Source organism: Diadema setosum, chromosome 4 (assembly GCF_964275005.1).
Source record: "Diadema setosum chromosome 4, eeDiaSeto1, whole genome shotgun sequence".
In the NCBI taxonomy this organism is placed as follows: domain Eukaryota; kingdom Metazoa; phylum Echinodermata; class Echinoidea; order Diadematoida; family Diadematidae; genus Diadema; species Diadema setosum.
The window spans coordinates 42,295,532-42,318,310 of NC_092688.1; the positions used below are offsets into that span (position 1 = coordinate 42,295,532).

The 22,779-nt window shown below is 36.4% G+C and overlaps 1 protein-coding gene across 1 annotated transcript in view; it reads right to left on the reverse strand.

Moving 5' to 3' along the window:
- Positions 1-12,176: 12,176 nt before the first annotated feature.
- LOC140227897 (equilibrative nucleobase transporter 1-like) overlaps positions 12,177-22,779 on the reverse strand; it is a 15,848-nt gene continuing 5,245 nt past the window's right edge. Inside the window, exons 3-10 of the mRNA XM_072308281.1 lie at positions 22,401-22,524; positions 21,903-21,995; positions 21,068-21,473; positions 18,336-18,587; positions 15,897-16,010; positions 13,907-14,102; positions 13,212-13,335; positions 12,177-12,287 (exon numbers count right to left, since the gene is read on the reverse strand). Of these exons, the coding sequence (XP_072164382.1) occupies positions 12,177-12,287; positions 13,212-13,335; positions 13,907-14,102; positions 15,897-16,010; positions 18,336-18,587; positions 21,068-21,473; positions 21,903-21,995; positions 22,401-22,524 (1,420 nt within the window). The remainder of the gene's footprint in view (positions 12,288-13,211; positions 13,336-13,906; positions 14,103-15,896; positions 16,011-18,335; positions 18,588-21,067; positions 21,474-21,902; positions 21,996-22,400; positions 22,525-22,779) is intronic.

The following is a 22,779-nucleotide window of genomic DNA, read 5'->3' on the forward strand; positions in this document are numbered from 1 at the left end:
TAGTTATGACCTTGCATCACGAAACCAATACAAACTCGCGCGACCCGATTTTACCCGTTCTTTTTTTTTTTTCTTCATTCTCGATTTAACGAACCTTAATTCATTTCAGGGTAAAGGAACCTCTGGAATAAAGAAATTAGGAACAATGCCACAATTTTTGCTTGGATGAAGTTAGTAACCTCACTCTATTTTCGGATTTAATAATGAACCTTCAGATTCACGAACATCATTCGCAAATCTACAAACATGATGGGTCAAGCGTCAGTATCAAAAAGAAGATACTTTACAAAGCTGACCCACTGTTTCATAAATCATTTTCTATGTAGGTCTCTTTTTTAACAAAACAAAAAGACAACCAGTCGCAAATGAAAAAAAAAATGTTAAATTTCTTAACTTCACGCATTATCTAAAGGGATGGTAGGTATTGGAGGAGACGAGAATTGGGCTTTTAACCTTTTTGCGTGATACCAAGAAAACACTTATGATACTTATTGTAGTACACAACATACCGTTTTAAGAGGAATTCAAAGTTTATTTGATGAAAATTGGGTTTGGAATGACTGAAACATCCAAAAACAAAGTAAAACAAAGCGATCGTACTAATGTGGGTCCCACACTTTATTCGAATCACTCTTTTTTTGGATATCTCAGCCATTTTAAAACCAATTTTCATCAAATGAACATAGAATTACATGCTCTTTCATATTTCATAAGAGATAATATCTCATTATCTCACACACTTACACACAAAAAAAAAAAAAAAAACATGATAGAAACCTGAAATTAGGTCTCAACCAAAACTGTACAATCCCTTTAAAGTCCTGGAAAATGTTGTACACCAAAGAATTTATGGCGTCGTTGTTGTCGCTTTATTACTATTTCATAATTTTATGGACACGATGTTTTTACCCATCATGACCCAGTATAGTAGGTGTATAACTGGGTATCGGACAATTCACGCTAGGGTTAAAATAATGGCAGGCCCTCTGGTAAAGCAGTGGTAACACTCTTTATTAAGAAAATCTTACTACTACTACTACTACTATTAGTTCTATCCTACTATTGCTACTATCACAGTCGTTAACCAGTTTGGCGTCAGGCAAGGACGCTCAACCGGCTATGCTGTTATTCAGTTACACATCCTAAGAAATAATAGATTTAACTTTGTACCATTCAGACAAGTAAGCACCTTCTGAGCGGGCGGAGCTAACGAGGCGCGGGGGGGGGGTGCGGAAGGGGGTGTCCCAACACCCGCAGTGAGAACTTTTTGCATTTTGATGTTATAAATGGTGCAATTTGATGCATATTTTGCGTATTTTATAGACTTGAAACAGTCCAACTTGTTGAGTAAGGTAGCAGTATTTTGATGTAGATTATTATTGAATAATTTGCCAAGAAAACGGTATTATTATGGATAAACTTCTTGTATTATTTCTTACAATGAATATCATGAACGCTGCCTGTTAGGCAATCAAACAGAAAAAGCACGGAGACGAGGGTGTACGTGTAGGAGAGGGGTACTTCTCCTCCCTCACGAGGGTGATTTGGCATTTTCAGACCTTTAATTCAAACTTTTGGTGAAATACATGTACTTAGAATGTTTTTTCAGCGAAATTAAAAAAAAATACTGAAAATAACGCTTTTTTCAGGGAAGTGTTACTCGATAAATCACTAAATTTAGCTCTTAGTCCGTGCATCATCACTGTGTATGTACAAGGTCTAATGAGGTAGAGGGGGAGGGTGTGTGAAGGGGGGGGGGTGCCCCCCTTCCGCTCGACGGAGCTTTTGAGTTTTTAGAATTAAAATAAAGTGTACTAACTCTATAGCGGGGATCAAGCAATGTGAGGGTGGCAAGATACCTCTCCCATATTCGAGGGAGCTTTTCCCTTATTAGAACTGGAATTCAACGACCTGGCGCACACTTTTGTTGCAATATCTGGAAATTTGTCAATCAGAGAAGTGTAGCAAGTCTATGGAAGGAGACAAAGCACAAGGATGTGGGATAAGCCCTATTCCCCTTCCTACACGAGGGAGATTCTGAAAAGTGCACTAACATGACTATCGAGTAGGGAAAGAGGCACAGACGGGGAGCGTTTTTTTTTTTTTTTTTTTTTGTGGGATATCCCCCTCCAAAGCAAGTGAAATTTTGCAATTTCAGAATTGAAATTCAACGATCTGGTGCACACTTTGAGTAAAATATTGAACAATAACATGATCTTACTTTATAAAATGGTTGAAAGGGAGACCCGCCTCATGCACATGCTTACAGTATACACGCAATTTTTTTTTTTTCCCGCCTTCCAAATCCCCGGTCCAAATCTTGGGGGGGGGGGGGGGGCGCCCCCCCCCCCCTCCCGGCTACGGGGTGAGTGTGTGAAAAATTGTTGAATCTCCTATCTAAAGAGAACCTTCAGAGCTCCATTAGTATCTTGTGAGTAGTGCATATAACACCATAGATTATGATATTCTATATAAGGCCAAAAATGTAATAGTTTGCTACATATTGGGCGGTGAGTTCGCTCAGTCGGTAGCGCGTCTGCCTCACGATCACGCGGCCCGGGTTCGAACCCGAGTCTCGACTGAGCAATGTTGTGTGTAAACATACCGTCCCCTCTAGCAAGAGGCAAAACACTCTGTCCCTCGGATAGGACATAAAATGGAGGTCCCGTTTATGAGAGAGTAGAGCAGTAGAGCAGGGTGTCTAACCCGGTGAAGTGGTCCCACCCCACATCCAACTGGACCCCATGGAAGACCAGCTTAGTGTAGCTGAATATGGGCTATCCAGCCATCTTCACAGATGGAAAATGAACAGCAACAGCAACAACATATTAAAAGAACAAATAATGTACCAATATACCTCTTGAAAGCATTATTCGTATAGATAGGCAACGTTTGAAACTAAAATTTTCGGGTAGAATATTTAGGAATAAATTGTTTATTCACATTTTGAATGGGTAAGGATGGTAGATTTTCAACAAGTTCATAATTTTAGCACTTTAAAAGAGCATTATACCACTTTAAACTAAATAGTAAAGTGGAAAATCATTTTTACCCATTTTTGGGGATTTGAGCTGGGCAGTCACAAAACAGCTTCAAACTATATACTGCACAATACTACTATACTTTCTCTTCTCTCAACTTCTCCCCAATCAATGCCAATCAGGTAGCTCCCCTTCTACGGCCCCCTCATTCTTCGTTTCTGCCCCGCTACATTCCCTTATTGTCCTCCTTAATGCTAAATGCTATTGAAAGTATTCGAGGTTCCAGTATTCGTAGTCTATTTGTTTGACTTTTTTAAGAGAGAGAGGGGAGAGAGAGAGAGCATAAAATCTAACCCGAGACCATTATTCTGGTCAAGCATTGTCAAGCGAATTGGTTATTGATGACAGTCTCCTCATACGCAACCTGTATTTTACGAGGACGCAATGTCGGTTAAAATTCCGAAGGTCCGTTAATCCGGAATGAAAAAGGTTCGGTATTCAAAAGGCTGATAATTCCGAAACACACTAATTCCTATGATTAGCTAATCTCCAAAATGGCCTCGTTTATGATAATCTGGTCACGTCAACAAAGGTCATTCCACACAATCTATTTCTTTTTTCTCTGTTCATTTTCTAAACATGGTACGTAGCTGCGAGCTATGTGTTGAATATGAACAGAGGAAAAGGATTGTGTGGGTTGGCCTTTGTTGGAGTGACGAGGTTATTATCCAACAGGTGGCCATGTTAAAAGGTTACAGAAAATAAAAGGTGAGAAAAACCCTGAACACAAATCTGCAGTCGTAGCGGCTGACCTGTTTATTTGACCCCTTTCATTTACAGATCTCACTCATTTCAGTGAGACACTCAAATGTTCCTTCATGATAACGCTCAAACTGGGAAAAAATGCAATTTGTCATTGTTGTCTTTGAAATTAATGTGCTCAGTCATGCATGACACTTGTCAACACAGTTGGGTATTAATGGAAAAGGAAGAGTTCCCCTTTCCTCACAAGTATAACATTGCGCTCTCCATAGTTGACATTTATGAAACAGTAGCTCTCTAAAGTTGGATTACCTTTTTAAACACACTGTATATCATTATTCATTGTGTCTGTGTTCGTATAAAGTGTGAAACTTTTACTTCTCCCAGAGATTATGTTAATAATCACCATCATTTATCAATGAGTAAATGTACAATAGTATATAGAAGAATCTAATATGAATATATTTTATTGGTAAAACAAATTGGTGCTGTCGTTGTTTTGTTCCAGTGTTCCACGTCTTACAAGCTTGGCTTTTTAGTGGAACACTGTTTTCCATCGGTATGATGATTTACTATTTTTGTTGCCATGACAAAGTGCATTGTTTCTTTTTTATGACATCATTCGTGCATATACTTTATATTGTATTTTAAAAAATGCCCTTATCAAACGAAAGAAAGACAAATCGACAACTTGTACCGCTTTGAATCATGTTCTCTTTTTCTGTCTTTTTTTGATGATGGAAATAAATAAGCTATTGAATTGAATTGAATAAAAGCCTTTTCAGTTTTATAGCGTGAAAGCATCCTAAGAGGCAAGTATAATTGGGATATTTTGGTGTATATGAACATTGTAGCGGCCATTTTCGATAACAAGTTGTCTGATTTGACAGATTTTTGTTCAACTATCCCTTTAACCCATGCCCTTCGAGAATGCAAGAGTTGCAGCATCCCTGATATATAGGGTAGAACCACTGAAAAACATTAAACAGATGTCAAACAAGAATAACTCTAAAATCTGGATTTAGCACCCAGACTACTTCGGAATAAAGAACAGTTCTCGAACAGTTTATATGAGTGTGGAAATGAATGAGTAATCACCTCCTCATGAGCCAATTCAATTCTCTGCCTTGAGAGCCTGAAGAACAATGTTATTCCTGGCTTAATAACTTAAAAATAAAAATCAGTCTGAAATAAGAGAATTTGAGGCGGGGGCAATATTACGTTTGAACAAGAAATGTCAATATTTTGTTTACACACTTTAAAGATTTATTTCCATAAATGACTATACAGGTTTATTGTCCAAGAACTATTTTATGAAAATAAACAAAACTTCAAAATCTCCAACTTCAATAGCATGTAATCTGATTTCAATCAAATTTTCAGCGACGCGCTTAAAACATTGTACTCTTTCTTTTCAAATTAACATTAAACTGGTAGGAGAATCTCTAACAGATCACTATAGAATAACCAAAGAGAAAACAAAAATCTCAAAATGACATTATTGGGAAGTAAATCCAATTTTACAGCATATACTGTAGCATAGTATCTTTAATATTATGGATTGATATCATAATTATACCTCTCTACTGATCTCTCTCTCTCTCTCTCTCCTGAGTATTTTTTACACAGGTTACTATTGCAAGCTGGGTCTAAATTCGGTGTCATCAAAATGACCGCATATACTCGTTTATGGAATTTACAGTTTGATTCATTCAATAGACAGTCACTGCGAGACATAAATCATGGTTGAATTTCTCGAGATTATTCTCGCATTCATTTTAAAATTCATTTTGAAAATTTACTATAAATTAAGTTTGCATAACCTACTTTAACTATTTGAATATTGTTCCTTGATATCGCATTTTCTGTGTCATTTTCATCGATAAAAAATCTAGGAATTTTATCGCAAGATAAGCTACATTCAATCTTGTTAAACTGAGATAATTTCAATTTAACGTGCTAAAAATAAGGAAAATTAACTGAAAATCCGGGATTTTTTGTCATAACTTCAAAAATATTTCTCAGTATAATTTATTTATTTCGCTGTACCTTATGATGGAATTGCTTTTACATGTTTGAAAATATCACTTGCATGGCAGTAACCAGGAAACAGAAAAAAAAAAATATTTCTCAAGTGCCACAATGAAGTCTACATGTTGCGATGGTGTTTAGCAAGCAGTTCTTTTCATGGCTGCCTATTAATTCAACACACCTCAAGCTTTCTTCCGAGGAAACAGAGAAAGAAAGGAATTATGCTCTTATAAAACAAGTCACGTCGGCATTAAATACTTGATAATAGCTGGTCACTGGCTGAAGTTTGTAAGACTTTTTTTCTGAGTGGATTTGTAATCGTATCATTCGTATTATAAAGGTCATCGTTTACCAGGATGACGACCTATAATGCTTACTGGATCCACTTTCGTTTCCGTTTTCGAGCAAAGTAATGCTGGCAAAGAAAGAATGACAACCGACACATTAAAATAACCAACAATTAATATGATCGGTCAAATATCAAAATGTCTTTTAAATGAATAATCCGATTCTTTTTTATACTTACGCCACCAGCTTCAGTTGTGTTTGCAATGCCGCTGCTCTCCGGACATTCGTCACCAAAATATCCCATATCCTTGAGCACAATAATGAACGAAGGCCAGCCGAAAATGATGCCGCCGTGCACCAGAATTTCCAGACAAGTCACAATCAAGGCGATTAAACGCTCCGCTAAAACGACTCCTTCCATTTTTTTTAAATGTCGGGACAGTTCAGTGCATGGTGTCACGTTCTTCACAAGTTATCTGCGGCTATCTCACCGGCTTCTAGACTTTCAGTCGAACTGTCAAAATAATGGCTGTTGGGTAGCTTTCTCCTTAATCACTGTTAAAAATGTCCCGTTTGGGAAACTGCTTTTAGATGTATATCTATATTTGGGGCCTTACCCCAACCCCCTTCCTTTCTCCTCCTTGGAAAAATTAAAAATCTTTTTATGGATCTGCCGTTTAAGAAACCTCATTTCGAAAGAAGAAAATCGACGTCGAAACTAAGAGCCGTTTCCATTGAGCAGGCGAATGATTTGCAAAGGACGCGAATGTCGAATTAAATTCCAACGTTCCCGCAATGGAACCGAAAACCATTCTTGCGCAGTTTGTTCGTAGTTCTCATGTCGTATACATGCGAATATATAGTGTGTACCATTGCTGGACTACGGCCAGTCACATACACGAAGAACACGTACGCGACTTCAATGCGAACAACTCAAAATTTCCAGTAATCATGGACAAAATGATTCCAACTGGAAGCGTTGATATATGTCTTGAGTTGAGGTCAGTTATGCATGTTCTCTTTTTTCTCTCTCTCTCCATTCTATCCCTTTCATTTTTGTTGTTTGTTGGTGTGTGCACGTATCCTTGTTGTGTGTGTGTGTGTGTGTGTGTGTGTGAGTGTGTGTGCATGTGCCGACTTCTTTTCTGAGGACTTACCCCCACCAGCGTCTCCTTTTCTGTATGTTCCTCGAATATCATAATATGACGTAATCAGGTAATCTGGAGTAATCTTAAGTGTATTCTGAATTTAATCAAACATTTCAATCATCTATACGGTTTTTGTTTTGGTAATTATTGTTTGGTGTAATCAGAAAAGAATTGGCTGGGTAATCAGAAAAGAAGATGGCGCACACACACGCACACACACGCGCGTGCGCGCGCGCACACACACACGCACACACACACACACAACAACAACCACAAGCGTGCGGTCATAAACCAACAGGCAACAAAGAAAAATGAAAGGGAGAGAAGAGAGAAAGAGAGAAAAGAAAAAGAAGAGAGAGAGAAACATTAGCTCATGATTATAGGAAAATTTGCCTAGTTCGCATTTAAGTTGAATGTTCTTTATGTATGTGACTGGCCAAATTTCACCAATGGTAATACTATTCGCTGGTGAGAACTATAGGGCATATGCACAAACTGCTCAATACTGGTTTATATACAGCGCCATTGTCGGAACACATTTGGAAAAAGAACAACAATCCGAATGTCGAACTTTGCCATATTTTCGACATTAAATTGGTCCTTATATTGATTCCGAAGTGCAAAATAAAACGTATAATAGACACAAAGATGACAAAGATACAAACTTTTCACCTGCTCTGACAAAGTACGGGAGCCCCCTCCACACCTCAGTCCATGGACCCAATGGACACGTGCAACAAAGGTACAGCAGGCAGAGAGTGCGCCCCCGTCAGCCCAATGTAACGATGAATGAAAATATCACATTGATAAGAACACACCCATTCTAATACAAATGTTGACTTTGAACTGAGGGTATCCGCGTACACTTGAACATTTTGTGCTGCGGTTTTAAGAGGCCCTGTTGGGGACTGACCTAATCGGAGGGATATAGTATTGGTGGAGACGAGGATTCATGGGCTTTTAAAGGGACATTCTAGACGATTTTCGTAATTTCACATCATGTACTACATAAATCGACAGCTCCATGTATAGATTTGTGGAATTTATTGTGGTCCTTGAGCAGAGACACAATACTCTGAGAAATCTCAAACAAATTACACTGAACAGTGTTGATGACATAGGAGCCTCGAATATTTCAGAAACGTAACAGTGCAATTCCACTACAATACCACTCGCAAATTCACCCGTGCACATTCATATTCATTATTCCTCAACCCAATCGCTATACATTTTCAAACTCTGTACTTGGTATAAGTAATTTATAGATGTTCAAATGTTAAAGTCTGAAAATCATCTCTCAAAACCATCGACCATCAACACTTTCGCGCTTCATCACCTGCACACGCACTCACAGGCACCACTCCTGTTTACCAAGTAATTGTATAAAACTGGATTTACGCGCACTTTAACATGGCCCATCTGTATTAGTGTTCAAGTACTACAATAAAAAATGGTAATTTAACTCTGGCTGTCCGTCTGTTCAAGCACGGCTTATAACGGCGGCCCTCTGCATCATATGTATATATTATATATTGTACTGTGAATTAAGTCATTATTGGCCATATAAACATTTTGTATGTTATTTAACGTTTCATTTGTCTTTACATACAAAATATGACTTACTATGTAATATGTCAATAATTTTCAGAATTGTATTTGTGTAATTGAACCTGCCTTTGTTATTTTTGTTATTCTGAAAGAAAATATGAAATGCAGAAAATAAAATCTTTTCAAACTTTTCAAACAAAAGATAACTTTTTTGAGAGATACCAAGAAACAATTTATTTAGAGCGAACCATTCTAAGAGGAATTCAAGGTTTATGAGATGAATTAGATGAAAATCGGTTTTGGAATGGCTGCGACATCCAAGACTTAAGTAAAACAATGCAATCCTATGAATAGTTATTTGCAATTTTTAATAAATAAAAAGTTATGAGCCATAATCGAAACGCGCCGTAAAAACGTAACAATGGGCCCTAAAGTTCATCGACCTCTGCCTGTGACCTTTGATCGTGAGGTGACCTTCATGTTTGGTAAAATGTGTAACTTTGTATAACCACTCTTCCCTCCAAGTTTGATTGAAATTGAAGTCCTCAGCAGAGAGTTATTCAAGTTTTTCAAGTTTATTGGACAACACGTGACAAGCATCAGTAACGAACAATCATGTCATACAGACCATTTATTATATTGGAAAATCTTACACCCTTTTAACTCACACGATAAAATATCATTCACCCTTCACCACTTGCCATTCATCACACAACGTCAATTGATGACGATTAGACTCCACCCAATAAATACCACTCGACCTTTATAATACCACTGGAATATCCGGTACCATCATAACACTGTCTATAGCACTACACTTGGTCAAGAAAATGTCATTTACTAATTACCTCTACCGTAGAAATGATTATTTAAACACCATGATTTTATCCTAAGACTCTACCAAAATATCTCCTTCACATGTCATTCACCACTGGAGTACCATTGAAACATCGTTTACGAGTTGAGTCTATGATAAAAATCATCACGGTTCAAGGTTTAGATTTATTTCACATCTTTTAAGAAAAATCAAAAACACAACATAACATGTCAATCATTGATTGTCAATATTCGAGTATGAATGGATAACAAAATATCTTATCTTATAACTGATGTCATAATATATCATGGTAAAATCATATAGCTAGCATGCAATTTGAAATATCTGACAGAAACAAATTCAGATGACACCATGATATCATCGAACTCAAGAAAGCACAGGAGATTTGGGGAGTATAGCAAACGTTAAATTGACCTATCAAGGCTACTCCGTTTGTATTACCCTTGTTACAATATTGCTACAAACACAAGCAAAGCGAAACACGCTTTTTGTGATCCTGCACCACAAAGCCAACAAAAAGTGGCTAGACATGAATTCTGAAAGAGCAGACTTTGAGCTTTTGAATGATGTATAGACTCTCCTTACTAAATATTGAAAAGAAAACACATACTCTGAAAAAAAAAGTGTTTACTGCGAAAGGAAGATCTAGAGTATAATGGGTCTTTTCAAACACTTAATCTTACCAAACCGTGCTAGCTGTACAATGAAATGGACACAAAAAAAAAAAAAAAACAAAAAAAAAACATGATGTGCATCTCTAATGCATAAACAATGAAGGGATTATCAGATCAGGCCGAAATAGATCATGTTTATTCTCTCCATTACTGATACAACTTTTCTTCAAATAAAGTGAAAAAAAATCACATGTTCCATTTGTGTTATAATCCAAACCTTTACCAAACTGTAGAGAAAGTCTTGCTCTTTCAGAAAATATGAAAAAAACAACAACTTAAGATTGACTATAGGTTGAGCCATTTCATCCATTTTCAGTCCTGACACAAAACCTGTGTGTACAACATTTTGTTGGTCTCGCGATGTACGGTCACATTATTTTGGGAGCTACATCAAAAATAATACATGCATGAACGAAGAGCAAGCCATCAATTAAACTTACATATCAAAAATTGCAGCATACGCCTACTTAGTATTTCACATAACTTGGAATTATCACTTCTGTAATAAATACCATTTAAACTTCCTTTTGAAATTGCTAAATATATGAGATACTATTCGAACATACATGGCAGGCAATTCCAAATTTAAATACAGGATTTTTGTAAGAAATTATGGTTCGTGAGATATCGTGTCTTTAAACAGGAGCTTACATTTTATGGGAATCTTCTAGTTCCATACGTGCTCGCATCATATGATTGTGGATAAAATATTGTTTAAGAATATCAGATAATACATGTAGTTATTTTTGAAAGAACATATGAATACAGCAATTTGTTTATACTATAGATTTTTAATACTTCACCTTTTTAAACATTTTAAAAATCTTTAATATGCGCCAAATGACATTAGTTAGTTATTGTACGAGTTGCAGAATGAAATATAACAAGTTTCAGCAATGAATACATCGCAAAAAATTACAATATCATGAATGTAATGATGTCATACTATATTAGATTATGCAGTACTCTAATTATTCTTGACATTTTGAGAAGTGTTATCAATGCTTTTGCAACTTAAATATATTCATAAATAAGTGTATATCGAGATATATAATACCTTATAATTTAGATATCGATTGTAATAATAATTTGCATCTATATTTCCATGCGTTCACCATTGACGAATTACTCGTAAACTGTCATTTAAATATCCTTAACCTGCCGAGTCCATGAATGAAAATGTTGTTCACTGTTTTCCGTTTACCATAGTCAATACTGCTGAGATTCAATAAATCTACCATTGGATATTTTTGTAAGGGGGATATCAATTGTGGAAAACATCGCAGAAAAGATTGACAACTGTAAAAGGGATAAAGGCCCAAGGCCCTGATGGTCCTCATTCTATAAAATCCTGAAAGAAGCTACAGGAGAGAAAAATTCCTCTGCACCTTATTTTTTTTTTTCTCACTTGTTGAAAACTGGCATTGTGCCACGTAATGCAATGCCAATTCATAAGGAAGTGAGTACACTATTTTTTTTTAATCCTGGTTTAGAGGCCTAATAACAGACCTGAAAGTTTGACACCGTGTTTCTGTAGATTATAGGACCCATTATTCGTGACTATATCACAGCTGCATTATAAAACATCTTGACGATAATGATCTACTGAGTGATGTACAGTGTGGTTCTCCTTCCAAAACGGGATCATTCTCTGCAACTCCTTGGTTGTTACAGTTCTGATGTACTTTACCTGTACTTCTCATAGGCCTTGGACAGTATCCTTCACTGGAGGCTTCACCTTATACCATCGTCACACTTATTCCGAATCAGCACGAATCAAGCATAACTCGCCGGAACAATCGATTTTCAAAATTTGGGAAAGAATTTGAAGTTCCTACAGCTTGATGAGAATTCGAACTTGTGCGTCAATGAGACTCGACAATGATTCACTACTTGCATCACACGACTAACTCGTTGCTATACTCTTGACTGGCGCGCGTCTTCTGCGAGCGATAGTGTAAAGTGCTATGGGTAGAAAAAGGGTCAGAGCGTCCGCTATAATGAACCCGATAGTTATCTGCGAAAAATGAAATGTGTATGATGATAAAATGATATGAACGAGAATAACACTAAAAATGAAAAATTACATGGTTGTCATCGTTACTCATTTAGTCGTTATTACCCTAATAGTCTATATGCGTAGCATGATCAACGTGATCAACAAAGATGTGTCTACAAATATTAAAAGTGGGAAAATTGTATTGTTGGATGATAACAATGACATCAAAACCCAAAGTCATGGGTTTGTTTGTGTTTAGTATACACATGCGAGAGCGTATAACCAGATAACGATTTGTCTAGATAATGTCACATTACTTGTTGTTTGTCTAAGATAGAAACAGAAAACAGAAATAATCATACTTGAGTTGCCTAGCAATATAAACATTGTGTATTGTGATATTGTGATTGCCGTAACATTGGGGAAATTGGTGCTATATTGTTGTTTTTCCCCGTACAAGATCTGTGCTATTGAATTAGATAGCATATACACTCAAGTTTGTGAAATTTCTGATTATAAAAACAGATTTATGTTAACCTAATTATGCACGTTTACATCCATATACAAAATCTATTACAGGTGTATGTGACAAGAGCCATGCGTATCATGAGCTTTTACACTTTTTTTTGTATTTTGTAGTACTTTCCACTCGTAGCATATCGCTGATATTAATTCAAGTAATCGCCATTAACACCATGCACAAATCAGTGTTGCAGAACATCATCTTAGTTAAACTGTACCTCCTCTCTTCTTCCCATTACCTCTTCATCTTTCTCTCTCAATATCTCCCATTTAACCTTCTCTCTCTCTCTCTCTCTCTGTCTTTTTTTTTCTCCTTCTCTCCAAAGTGCGACTCTCTTCTTATACTTTTGTCAAGATGGCACATCCGGTTGAAAAACGTCTCAACGAATACCATAACAGAATTACTTTCTAGGTACTTACGTAGAACGGGTTATTGTCAAGGAAATGTTGTTGAATTAAAAAGATTGGGTACTGGAGAAAGGAGAATATGCCGCTAAGCGTTCTGATGGCACCATACACACTGATGAAATGCTTCGCTGGAAATCTGTGGAATAACAAAGCGTGATTTCTATAGCTGAAATTCAAGGTCGTGCAAACTTTTACTGTCTGAGGGTAGACTCAGAAAGAAAGAAATTATGCCTTACGTTATACGTTATGCCTTCCACTACACTGCCATCTTGCCATAGGAAGGGTAATTTCCCAGATCAAAAAATTCTGGGAACAGGACCTGAATAAGGGCGCTGTGGCATAGTGGATAAGACTCCTGACTCCAAATCGGACGACCCCGCTTCGATTCCAGTCCAGTGCTTAACGTCATTGGACAAACTTTTTTTTACACACAATCTCCCTCTCGATCCAGGATAATGGTGTATGAATGGTATAGGCCCTACCTGGCAACGCTAGGGTAAAAATATTTGCAGGGCCCTCTGGCAGAGCAGTGGCAATACTGAAGAGGCTACCCTGGATTATTGTTGTTGTTATTATTATTATTATTATTATTATTATTATTATTATTATGATTATTATTATTATCATCATCATCATCATCATCATTATCATTACTGAAGGGCAACTATTATCAAAGTTGCAGTGCGTTGGTATCGTGTAATACGTACATGATTGCGATCACAGCTGACCCGACACAATAGAAGAAGGGGCGTGTAAGAAGGATAAAGACGAATGTGAGGTACTGAAGCTCGAGGTTCGGGATGAGGAGACAAATCGAGTAGCCGAGTGAAGCCACGCTGGTCAGGACCAGGGGCAGGCAGCTGTCTTGGAGGTCAGCAAAAATTGTTCTCTCGGGTGATCCGTCTGTGTGAACAAGGACTGCGTCAGTACTTTGGTTGATTTCGTGAAACATGATTATTTACATCTTATCATTATTGTTATAATGATAATTCTGCTAACTTATACCCTGACCTATTACTTAATTTGAACTGAGAGGTTTATATCAATACGTAGATGCTGAATGGCGAAAATAATCACGGTTCTAAATAATCGTGCAGGTTATCATTACATGGTGCTTTGAGTACGAAAGTCGGAACAATGGTATGATAATGAAAGTAGGAGAAGAATATTTCATACGAGTCAAGATTAAAGGTGGCTACAATATTCCAAGGGTCACAGACACACTATACAGTCACATTGTAACATAAAAGCAGCACTTATTAAGTACCTTTTATCACGAGTTACGAAATGCTGTAAAAGATACTTAGTAAAACAAACAGGATGACTCCATTTGGCCATCTAGTAGGGGCTGCACGTAGAGTAGCTTGGATAAGAAAAAAAATGATAGTGTTGAAACAAACTATTTTAACTCTTTATATGCCACATTCGCGCGTCAGACTCAGTCGACGGCGTGCTAATTTCGCATATTCAGCTAAAATCCACAAACCCGCCCAAAGCGCTTTTCTCGCGCTTCTGTTCGCCTCACATATATCTTGCATTTTAGGTGGTGATTGACTATCAAACGGTGATCCCTAATTTGCGTGTAAATTCTAAGTGTCTTTCACTGTTTTGTGTGCAAAAGTCATGTCCTTACAGTAATGTAGCTACCGGTCATTTTAAAGAAAAACTCGATCGATTTGTCACACGATTTCCATCAAATCAAAGCTTGGCATTTTCTCTACAACTTTGCTCACTACATGTCCAGCAGACATCTGTATAGAAGTTACGTGTTATAGATTTGAAAAAAAGAAACAACGGAATGTTTTCTCAAAGAATTACTACGTTGGTGTCTCAGAATATTGTGGCACACAGGGGGTTGCCATCATGGCACAAAAAGAGCGAAAGGAATTTTTCTTGGTATTATGTACTTTTATGAAGTAACTATGCCGCGAGACGATTACAGTGTTTGGGCATAAATGCATTAGAGAAATGAATAATCACCGAAAGAAATCTCTGTCAGAGGGGCTTCAAGTAATTCTGATGTAAAGCAAGTGTGTATAAAGCAAGAACGATGTTAAATGGTAACTTGGTACAAACTTATGAATTTACTTATCCATGTTTGATATTGATTTCCTGTCTGTTCCGTCCCTGCTTTCGTTCTTGTCCTTGTCATAGTCCTTTTATATTTTCTGATAGTTTCGCCTGACGTCAGGATATCAACATTTTCATACATGGAGTCCTTGACGGATCTTGAGATGCCCTCATCTTCTAGAGTAATTCACAAATTTTACAAGCTGTGCGTTTCTTGTGAATTCCTCTTTTCCATGTAGAGTAACAAAATAAGATTGCATTGCTTACTTGTTTATTTATCCAAACCAAAGTTGATATCATTATAATATTGTATTCATGTTTTTTTTTTTTGAAACTTATGTAATTCAAAGTTCCTTCAAATATTATGTAATCATGCAAGCGTTATGTATATTGCTTTGTACTATTTTATATGAAAAGAAAATCATTTGAATTGAATTGAATTGTATATCATTGCGATATAGATTTCAGTATACCCTCATCAATACAATGCCTTTGAAACAAGACAACAATTCCGTCTTACCTTCTAAAGATTTTGTCAGCAATAACGGAATTTTGTGGCAATTATGATGATTATTGTCAAACTGTTCTATCGCAGTCAACAAATGTGCTGCATAATGTGGGACTCACCCTTGTTGCGGCAGAATCGCCACAACTTGTTGCGGTCCATTAGAAGTCCGCTCAACGGACCCACGATTATGATCATGGCCTGGGTGATGGAGAACACATTCAGGTAGGAGCTCACTGTCATTACCGTGGGCGACGGAGAAGAAAGAAAGAAAAGCACAGAAGTAGAACGATTATTTTCAAGGGAGAGGATGCAAGAACCGGGTACTTTTCCTTTGCAAAATGGATGGTGTAGTATCAATTGACATGAGGATTCCGCTTTTGGTTATTTGCGAGATACTTAGAAACCACTTCATGAAACATTAAGGAACATATACAATACTGTAGGAATTCAAAGTCTAATTGAGGAAAATCGGCTTTAAAACGGCTGAGGTGTCCAAACAAAGTAACACAAATCAATCCTTGATGACAAAAGGTGGTTCCTACCTTTATTAGGATTGTTTTTTTTTTCTTGTGATATTCTCAACCATTCCAAAACCAAATTTCATAAAAGAAACTTTGAATTCCTGTTAGAATTATACGCTCCATCATAGTTATTTCAAAAGAGATTTCTCGTTTTCTCAAAAAAGAAGAAGAAGAAGAAGAAGAAGCTAGAAACCTGAAGAACAATCTCAACAAAACTTATACCATCCCTTTCAGGTGACGAAAGAATGTTAACTTAACTTGTATTGTATTGCTGTATTACTGTATTGTATTGTGAAATGCCAATAGACTTAATGTGGAGGCTACCAGGTTCCGCACAGAATAGGATAGAAGTGCAGGTAACAAGAGTTCTATCATGTTCTAAAGCTGTGTCTAAAAATTAATTTTGGGATATGTCCTCATTGTAATTCTAGTTATTTTTTTACCATCATTACCACCTATACCTTACCATTATTGTGAATATCAATACTCATACTTGTCTTTTACTTCACTCTAGTCATCGTCATCACCAGTCAAAAATAAAAGTAGGTGATCAGAAATCTTACTATAATAAAGACCAGATTTCATATAATGTTTATCAATAATAAGAAATCTATTATCAATCAACGTTGATTAGTTAATCGAAATTTTTGATCGTTTAGCAATTGTGATTTTACAACAAAAAAAAAAATAATGATAATAATCTGCCCGCAAAATCTTTCGCGGTTTATTCTTATAATCTATGTTTAAAAGATCAGCATTGAAATCCCCATGAAATATACATCTTTATTTTCTTGCTTAATCATTTTAAATAACATACCAAAAATCAGCCAAATAGTAGATTACTGTTTGTTTGACGGGAGCATATACATTACACAAAGTATGATATCTTTTTTTTTTTCGATTTCGCACATTGATTTCAACACATGCATAATCACAATCATTCCCATTCCATACAAAATCATTCCTGACTTTAAACGTTAAAGAGTTAGATAAAAACATAGAGACTCTGTCCTCTCGTCAGCGTTTTCCATCTCAACGGACAACAGAGTATCCATCGATGTTATAAATGGGGGAGATTTATTATTAAGCCACGTTTCTGTTGCACCGATAGCTAAAAATATTCATATTGACGTAGGCAACAATAAATGCATATGGTCATGATTTCTCAAAAGACCACGAGGATTGATTTCATATCATCTCAAAAGAGCAATTTTTACTCTCACAATAAGTCCTTATCGTCGTCATTTTTTTTTATTAAATATTCATAACCGTGGTCACAACAACCACTATACCTTCATCAACGAGTGCGTGTTCATAAAACCACGAGCCAACAAACAATTCGATGCGTTCCAGTTTTTATGTTTGCATTGTATGTATGTTTATGTCGTGTGAGTGTGTGCGTGCATGTGTGCGTATATTATGTGTAAATGATGAATTTCAATCAATCAATTCAAGTGTGACTTGTTTTTCTTTTTTAGATTACTGCAAGATTTGGGAAATGCTGTATTCTCAAGGGAGTGCAAGGGAGTTTATGCAATGAAGCAGATATTGATTAATTTGATCAAGTTGATCAAAATAATTTTTTTCTAAGAGTTATGCATAATTCAATAGAATTTTTTGTATATAGAGCATGGTTTCAAAAAAAAAGTTTGTTAAAAAAGTAGGTGATTCAGCAGCACAAGTTTTTGTGTAATGAGGCAAACATGCATGGATTGGCTTGATTAAGTTGATCAAGATAGTATAGCTTTTTCTGAGTCATGCAGAATTTTATGTCATTTTCTTATACATGGTATGGTTTGCAATATATATATATATATATATATATATATATATATACATATATGTATATATATATATATATATTTATTTATATTGTACCGCATGTTAAAAAAAACCCCAAATGATTTAGCAGCACAAGAGAGAAGAATACAGCTGCTTAATTTTGTTCACATTCATTTCATTGTTAACATGAACCTGATATGGAATGAACTTCAAATGAAGAATATTATAACATGTATAATATGCAATTAAACATACCCACGTCCTTATCCCCTTCAGCCAGTTCTTCTATGACGTAGTTGACAGTACCGAACGTGTACAGCAAGTCGAGCTCAAGAAACATTTGCCAGACGAGAATCAGCCAGAACGGCGTAGAGTGGATGCACGAAATGAGGGAGCTGTATCCAAGGCCGTTCTTCTCCTCCGTTTTATTTCTCTCTTCGTCAAAAGGCATTGTTTCATTGCTAGTTTTCTGATTCGGAACGACAGTATATCTGTTCTCGTCAGCCCCTGCGTAAAAATGAATAAATGATTTTTTTTTTAAAGTTAGATATGGCAAACGTTAACAAAAAAAAAGTTTTGATCTAGTCCACACTTGGTAAATTTTGGCATGGTATGGTGGCTTTCTTCTATATAAAAACAATGAACAAATACAGCTGTATAGTAAATAATAATACTTATGATGAAGCGTAAAATACGGGTGGGTTGTTCTACTCAGCAATGACGACAAGCCAAAGCTGTTTTCCATAGAGGTCCACTTTACAAGGCACATGTAACTTGCTACGTCATGAAAATACAGTAAAATAATGTGAGGCATATTGGAATGGGAAGAAAAAACATAAGGAGGTAGTTAAGCATAAAGTGGTGACAGCATGATTATAATTTTAAGAAATGCAAATAGAATGGTAAAGGGATATAATGAATCAAAAAAATTTAAACCAGATTACTCAGAAGTGTACACAGAACAAGTAATTATCATAACGTCCTTATGGATAAAATGGTAAGAAAATTCCTTCTGCATTTTATTTACGAAATGCATTCATATTTTGCAAGAAGGTGGCTTTGAAAGGCAAGTAATTGTGTCACAATGATCCTATGTATAAGAATGTACGTTTGGCAATCTCAGTGCATGGTTCAGGAAAAAGAATATATTAATTTTGATCCCAAAATGTATTTGTGCTGGGGAAAAGTAAAACATAATTAGAAAACCCCGATGAAGCCAAGTTATTGACTGATTTATAATCGAGAAGATCTGTGTACATTGTCCGTCTTGATGCTAATGAACGCCAGGAATTAATCTGTTTTTGATGTGTAACTGTTGAATATTTATTTACTTTTAGCTAAAAATGAATAATGCTATCTGCATAATCTAAATGTGATTGAATTATTGCATTATATTATTATTAATTTCTAATTGTTTCATATATGTAACAATGGAATAAGGACAGATATTTTATTAGCTTGATAATCCTCTTGGAAATGTATTTATGATATACATTCCATTTAAAAAATTGATCGACAATAATATATCCAAGATACTTTTAAGTATTCAATGGGTCATAGCTGTTCTAACATACAAATGCCCCCAAAAGTGTAATTGTATTTCCAACTGTCGCTTACTGCCTAGAATTTGCTAGTTTTTGTCATGTAAACTGATATTGCACGCTTCCGACAGGCGTTTGCAATTGCAATAGATAACCAATCATGCGAAAAAATGCAAATGCATTTAACAGTTTCCTTCGTCCTAAAGTCCCGTGATTATTCTACAATTGCATGTGTGAGTGTGTGAGTGTGTGTGTTTGTGTATGTGTGTGTGTGTGTGTGTGTTTTGTTGCATGCATGTCTTTGAGATTTTAACTATAAGGGGAAGGAGAAGAGTAAAGACGAAATCCACCAAGAGAACTTTTAACGCCACCTAAATATATTGAAAGTTATTCAATAATGGCCAATGAGCTGCGACCACGCCCGACCCCCCTTCCCCGCCCTAAGAGCATTGATCTCGCATGTGTTGCATGTCGAAGTTAGAAAATACTCAAGCCTCGATAGATGTTTTGTCAGATATGCATCTGTTTTATTGACAAGATCATAATAAGCGTGATGTGATAGGCACATTTATGTAGTTTGGGACACTTTAGAATACCAGCTAACTCAAATTCAAAGGAAATCAAATATTAAACATTGTTAATAATACCGACTGGTTAATGCACTGTATTAGGAATTTATTTGCCTTCAATAGTTCTGGGGCAAAGTAAAATAATTGCACCAATCTGTATAAAACTACCAACTTGGTCACACTCATATTCTATTCCCAGCATATTGGATATAAAGCCTTTCAGATTTCTGACGTCTTTTCCCGTTGTCATGGTAATGATTTCTTTTTTCATAAAACAATGCAGGAAATGTGATTACATTTAAAAATTGAAAATTAGTCGTTCAATTACAATCTAAGTTTTAGCTATAGTCTGATGTCTAAATCCGTTGCAATTGCCATCAATTAGTTTTCAAAAATGCATATTTCAAATTAGATAACACAAAGTGATTGACTTTGTACATTTAGAATTACTGATTCAATTGCAATTAAAGTCTTAGTCATTCTCTGACGTCTTCTCCCGTTGCTATGGTAACGAAAATGTGACGAAAGAAAGTGAATTAATTTGCAGGTATAGAGTTAGCATTTGAAATTCAAAGAAAATACGTGTGTGTAAAGAAATAACGCAAAAACATAACAAAAAGTCTCATAGCATGTCTATTTCAAACTAAAACTTTGTTTGCCATCAAAATCATAGTCATCTGAGTCATATTTTCCTGTACAACATGTTGATTGCCGTGGCAACCACTCTGCATTCACCATGAAGTTCATTGTGGATATGAAAGATTAGCTCATAATGACAGCAGATGACAAATGTAGAAAGTAAATGAGGTAAGGAACAACTATAGAGCTGAGAGAAAAACACTGATGAGAACGGGTAGGAGCAGTTGTTGGAACATACTGTTTTTCGCTGGTCTTTTAATTGTCTCTTCTAGATCAGCTGCTCCTATCCGCGTCTTCTTGGCATTGAGTCCATTCTCTCTAGCGGCCGTCTCTTGAATGCTGATGTCATCTCTGCTCGGGTGGTCAGTGTTTTCTGCTTCCTTTTCTTCATTCCCTTCCTCGTCAGCTTCGAAGGCCTCGTTGACGAATGCGTTGTTTTCCACCACAGCCACCGTGTCTGCCTGTTGATCGCGCGACGAACGTTCTCTCAACCCCGAGCATCCGGGTAGTCGGTAGTTGCTTGGCAACGGCCGAGGAATGGACGTGCGCGGGAGACAGAGCGTGGTGTTAAAGCCCATGAGAACGACGGAGGCCGCCATAAGGAAAAAGAATGCGTCGAAGGCAAATCCAGCCTTATAAAGTGTCTGAAAAACAACAATTTATAACCAACAGCTGTTAAGCAGATGTATATTGTAAGTATTTAGATAAAAAATGGTAATGCTATTCCCGGATGCTCACCACTTATTACAGAAAGTTGCAAGCTATTTCTATATAACTTTCTCCCTCTCTCGGTACAATATGCACGTCTCACATGCACAAACATAATATGTACATAATTCTATACGCGTTATGATATGTATAACATATTTACAAAAGATTAAGACATTTCAAATGGGTTTACCTAGTACATGAAGGAATGCATCTATTGAATGTGTTAACTTTAACGCCACTCTAGTGCTGGCTTGATTTCCGACGCTTTTTGACAATATTCATTGACACAAGTACACACACACGCACACACGCATACACACATAATCTGATAATGGGAATAAGAAAATGAGAGAAATTGTTACTTTTTGGATGAGAAAAATGTTCACAGATCCACCATACATGGAGGCAACAATGGAGATAGCTGTAGAGCGTTGTGATGGAAACAAATTGCCGACCTGAAAGACAATAGAGCGCATAACAAGAACGAGACAATAGATGACGATATAATGTCTAATACGGGTTTGCGTGTGTATATGTGTGTGTGTGTCTGAAGTTGGGTTTTGACACGAGATCCCAGAACTGAGAATTGAGAATTCAGTTGATTTGACTGTATGCCTTTAGCATGCAAAAGGTTAAACTTCTTTTTTTAATGTATGTATGTATGTATGTATGTATGTCTTTGTGTGTTTATAGGTGTGCAATAAGTGTTAGTTTGTGTGTCACTTGCACGTCTAAGAAACTATATCTCGTATTCCTCCCGTTTGCACACTTTATCTCGCCTAACTAGCAACAAATGTGTATTTGTCGTTGGTATGCTTTTGTAGTATCCCATGTTCATATTTTACAAGACGGAATCTTACCTGCAAACTGGATAGAATCAAGAAGACGCCCCCAATTGTGAACAAGATGGTGGCGGGGAATATGAGAACTGAGTATTCAGCCGAACTAAACGCCATCAATAGATACCCACTTAGAAGGAGCACACTGCAAGCCAGGAAAAGAAAAGGAATCATCATTGAATGAATTCAAGTACACTGAGTTATATTCAGTCATTTTTGAATGCGCATTTGAACTGCCGTAATATTGGACAAAAGTTATATGAGGATGGTAATTCTTGTATGTATAATGCAATAGATTTTGATGTTTTCATCCTTCTACTTTTAGATAAATGTTAGATATCTCATATATCGATTATGTTTTCATCTTCTGAGCTCTTGTCTTCAGAATTATCCTCCCACA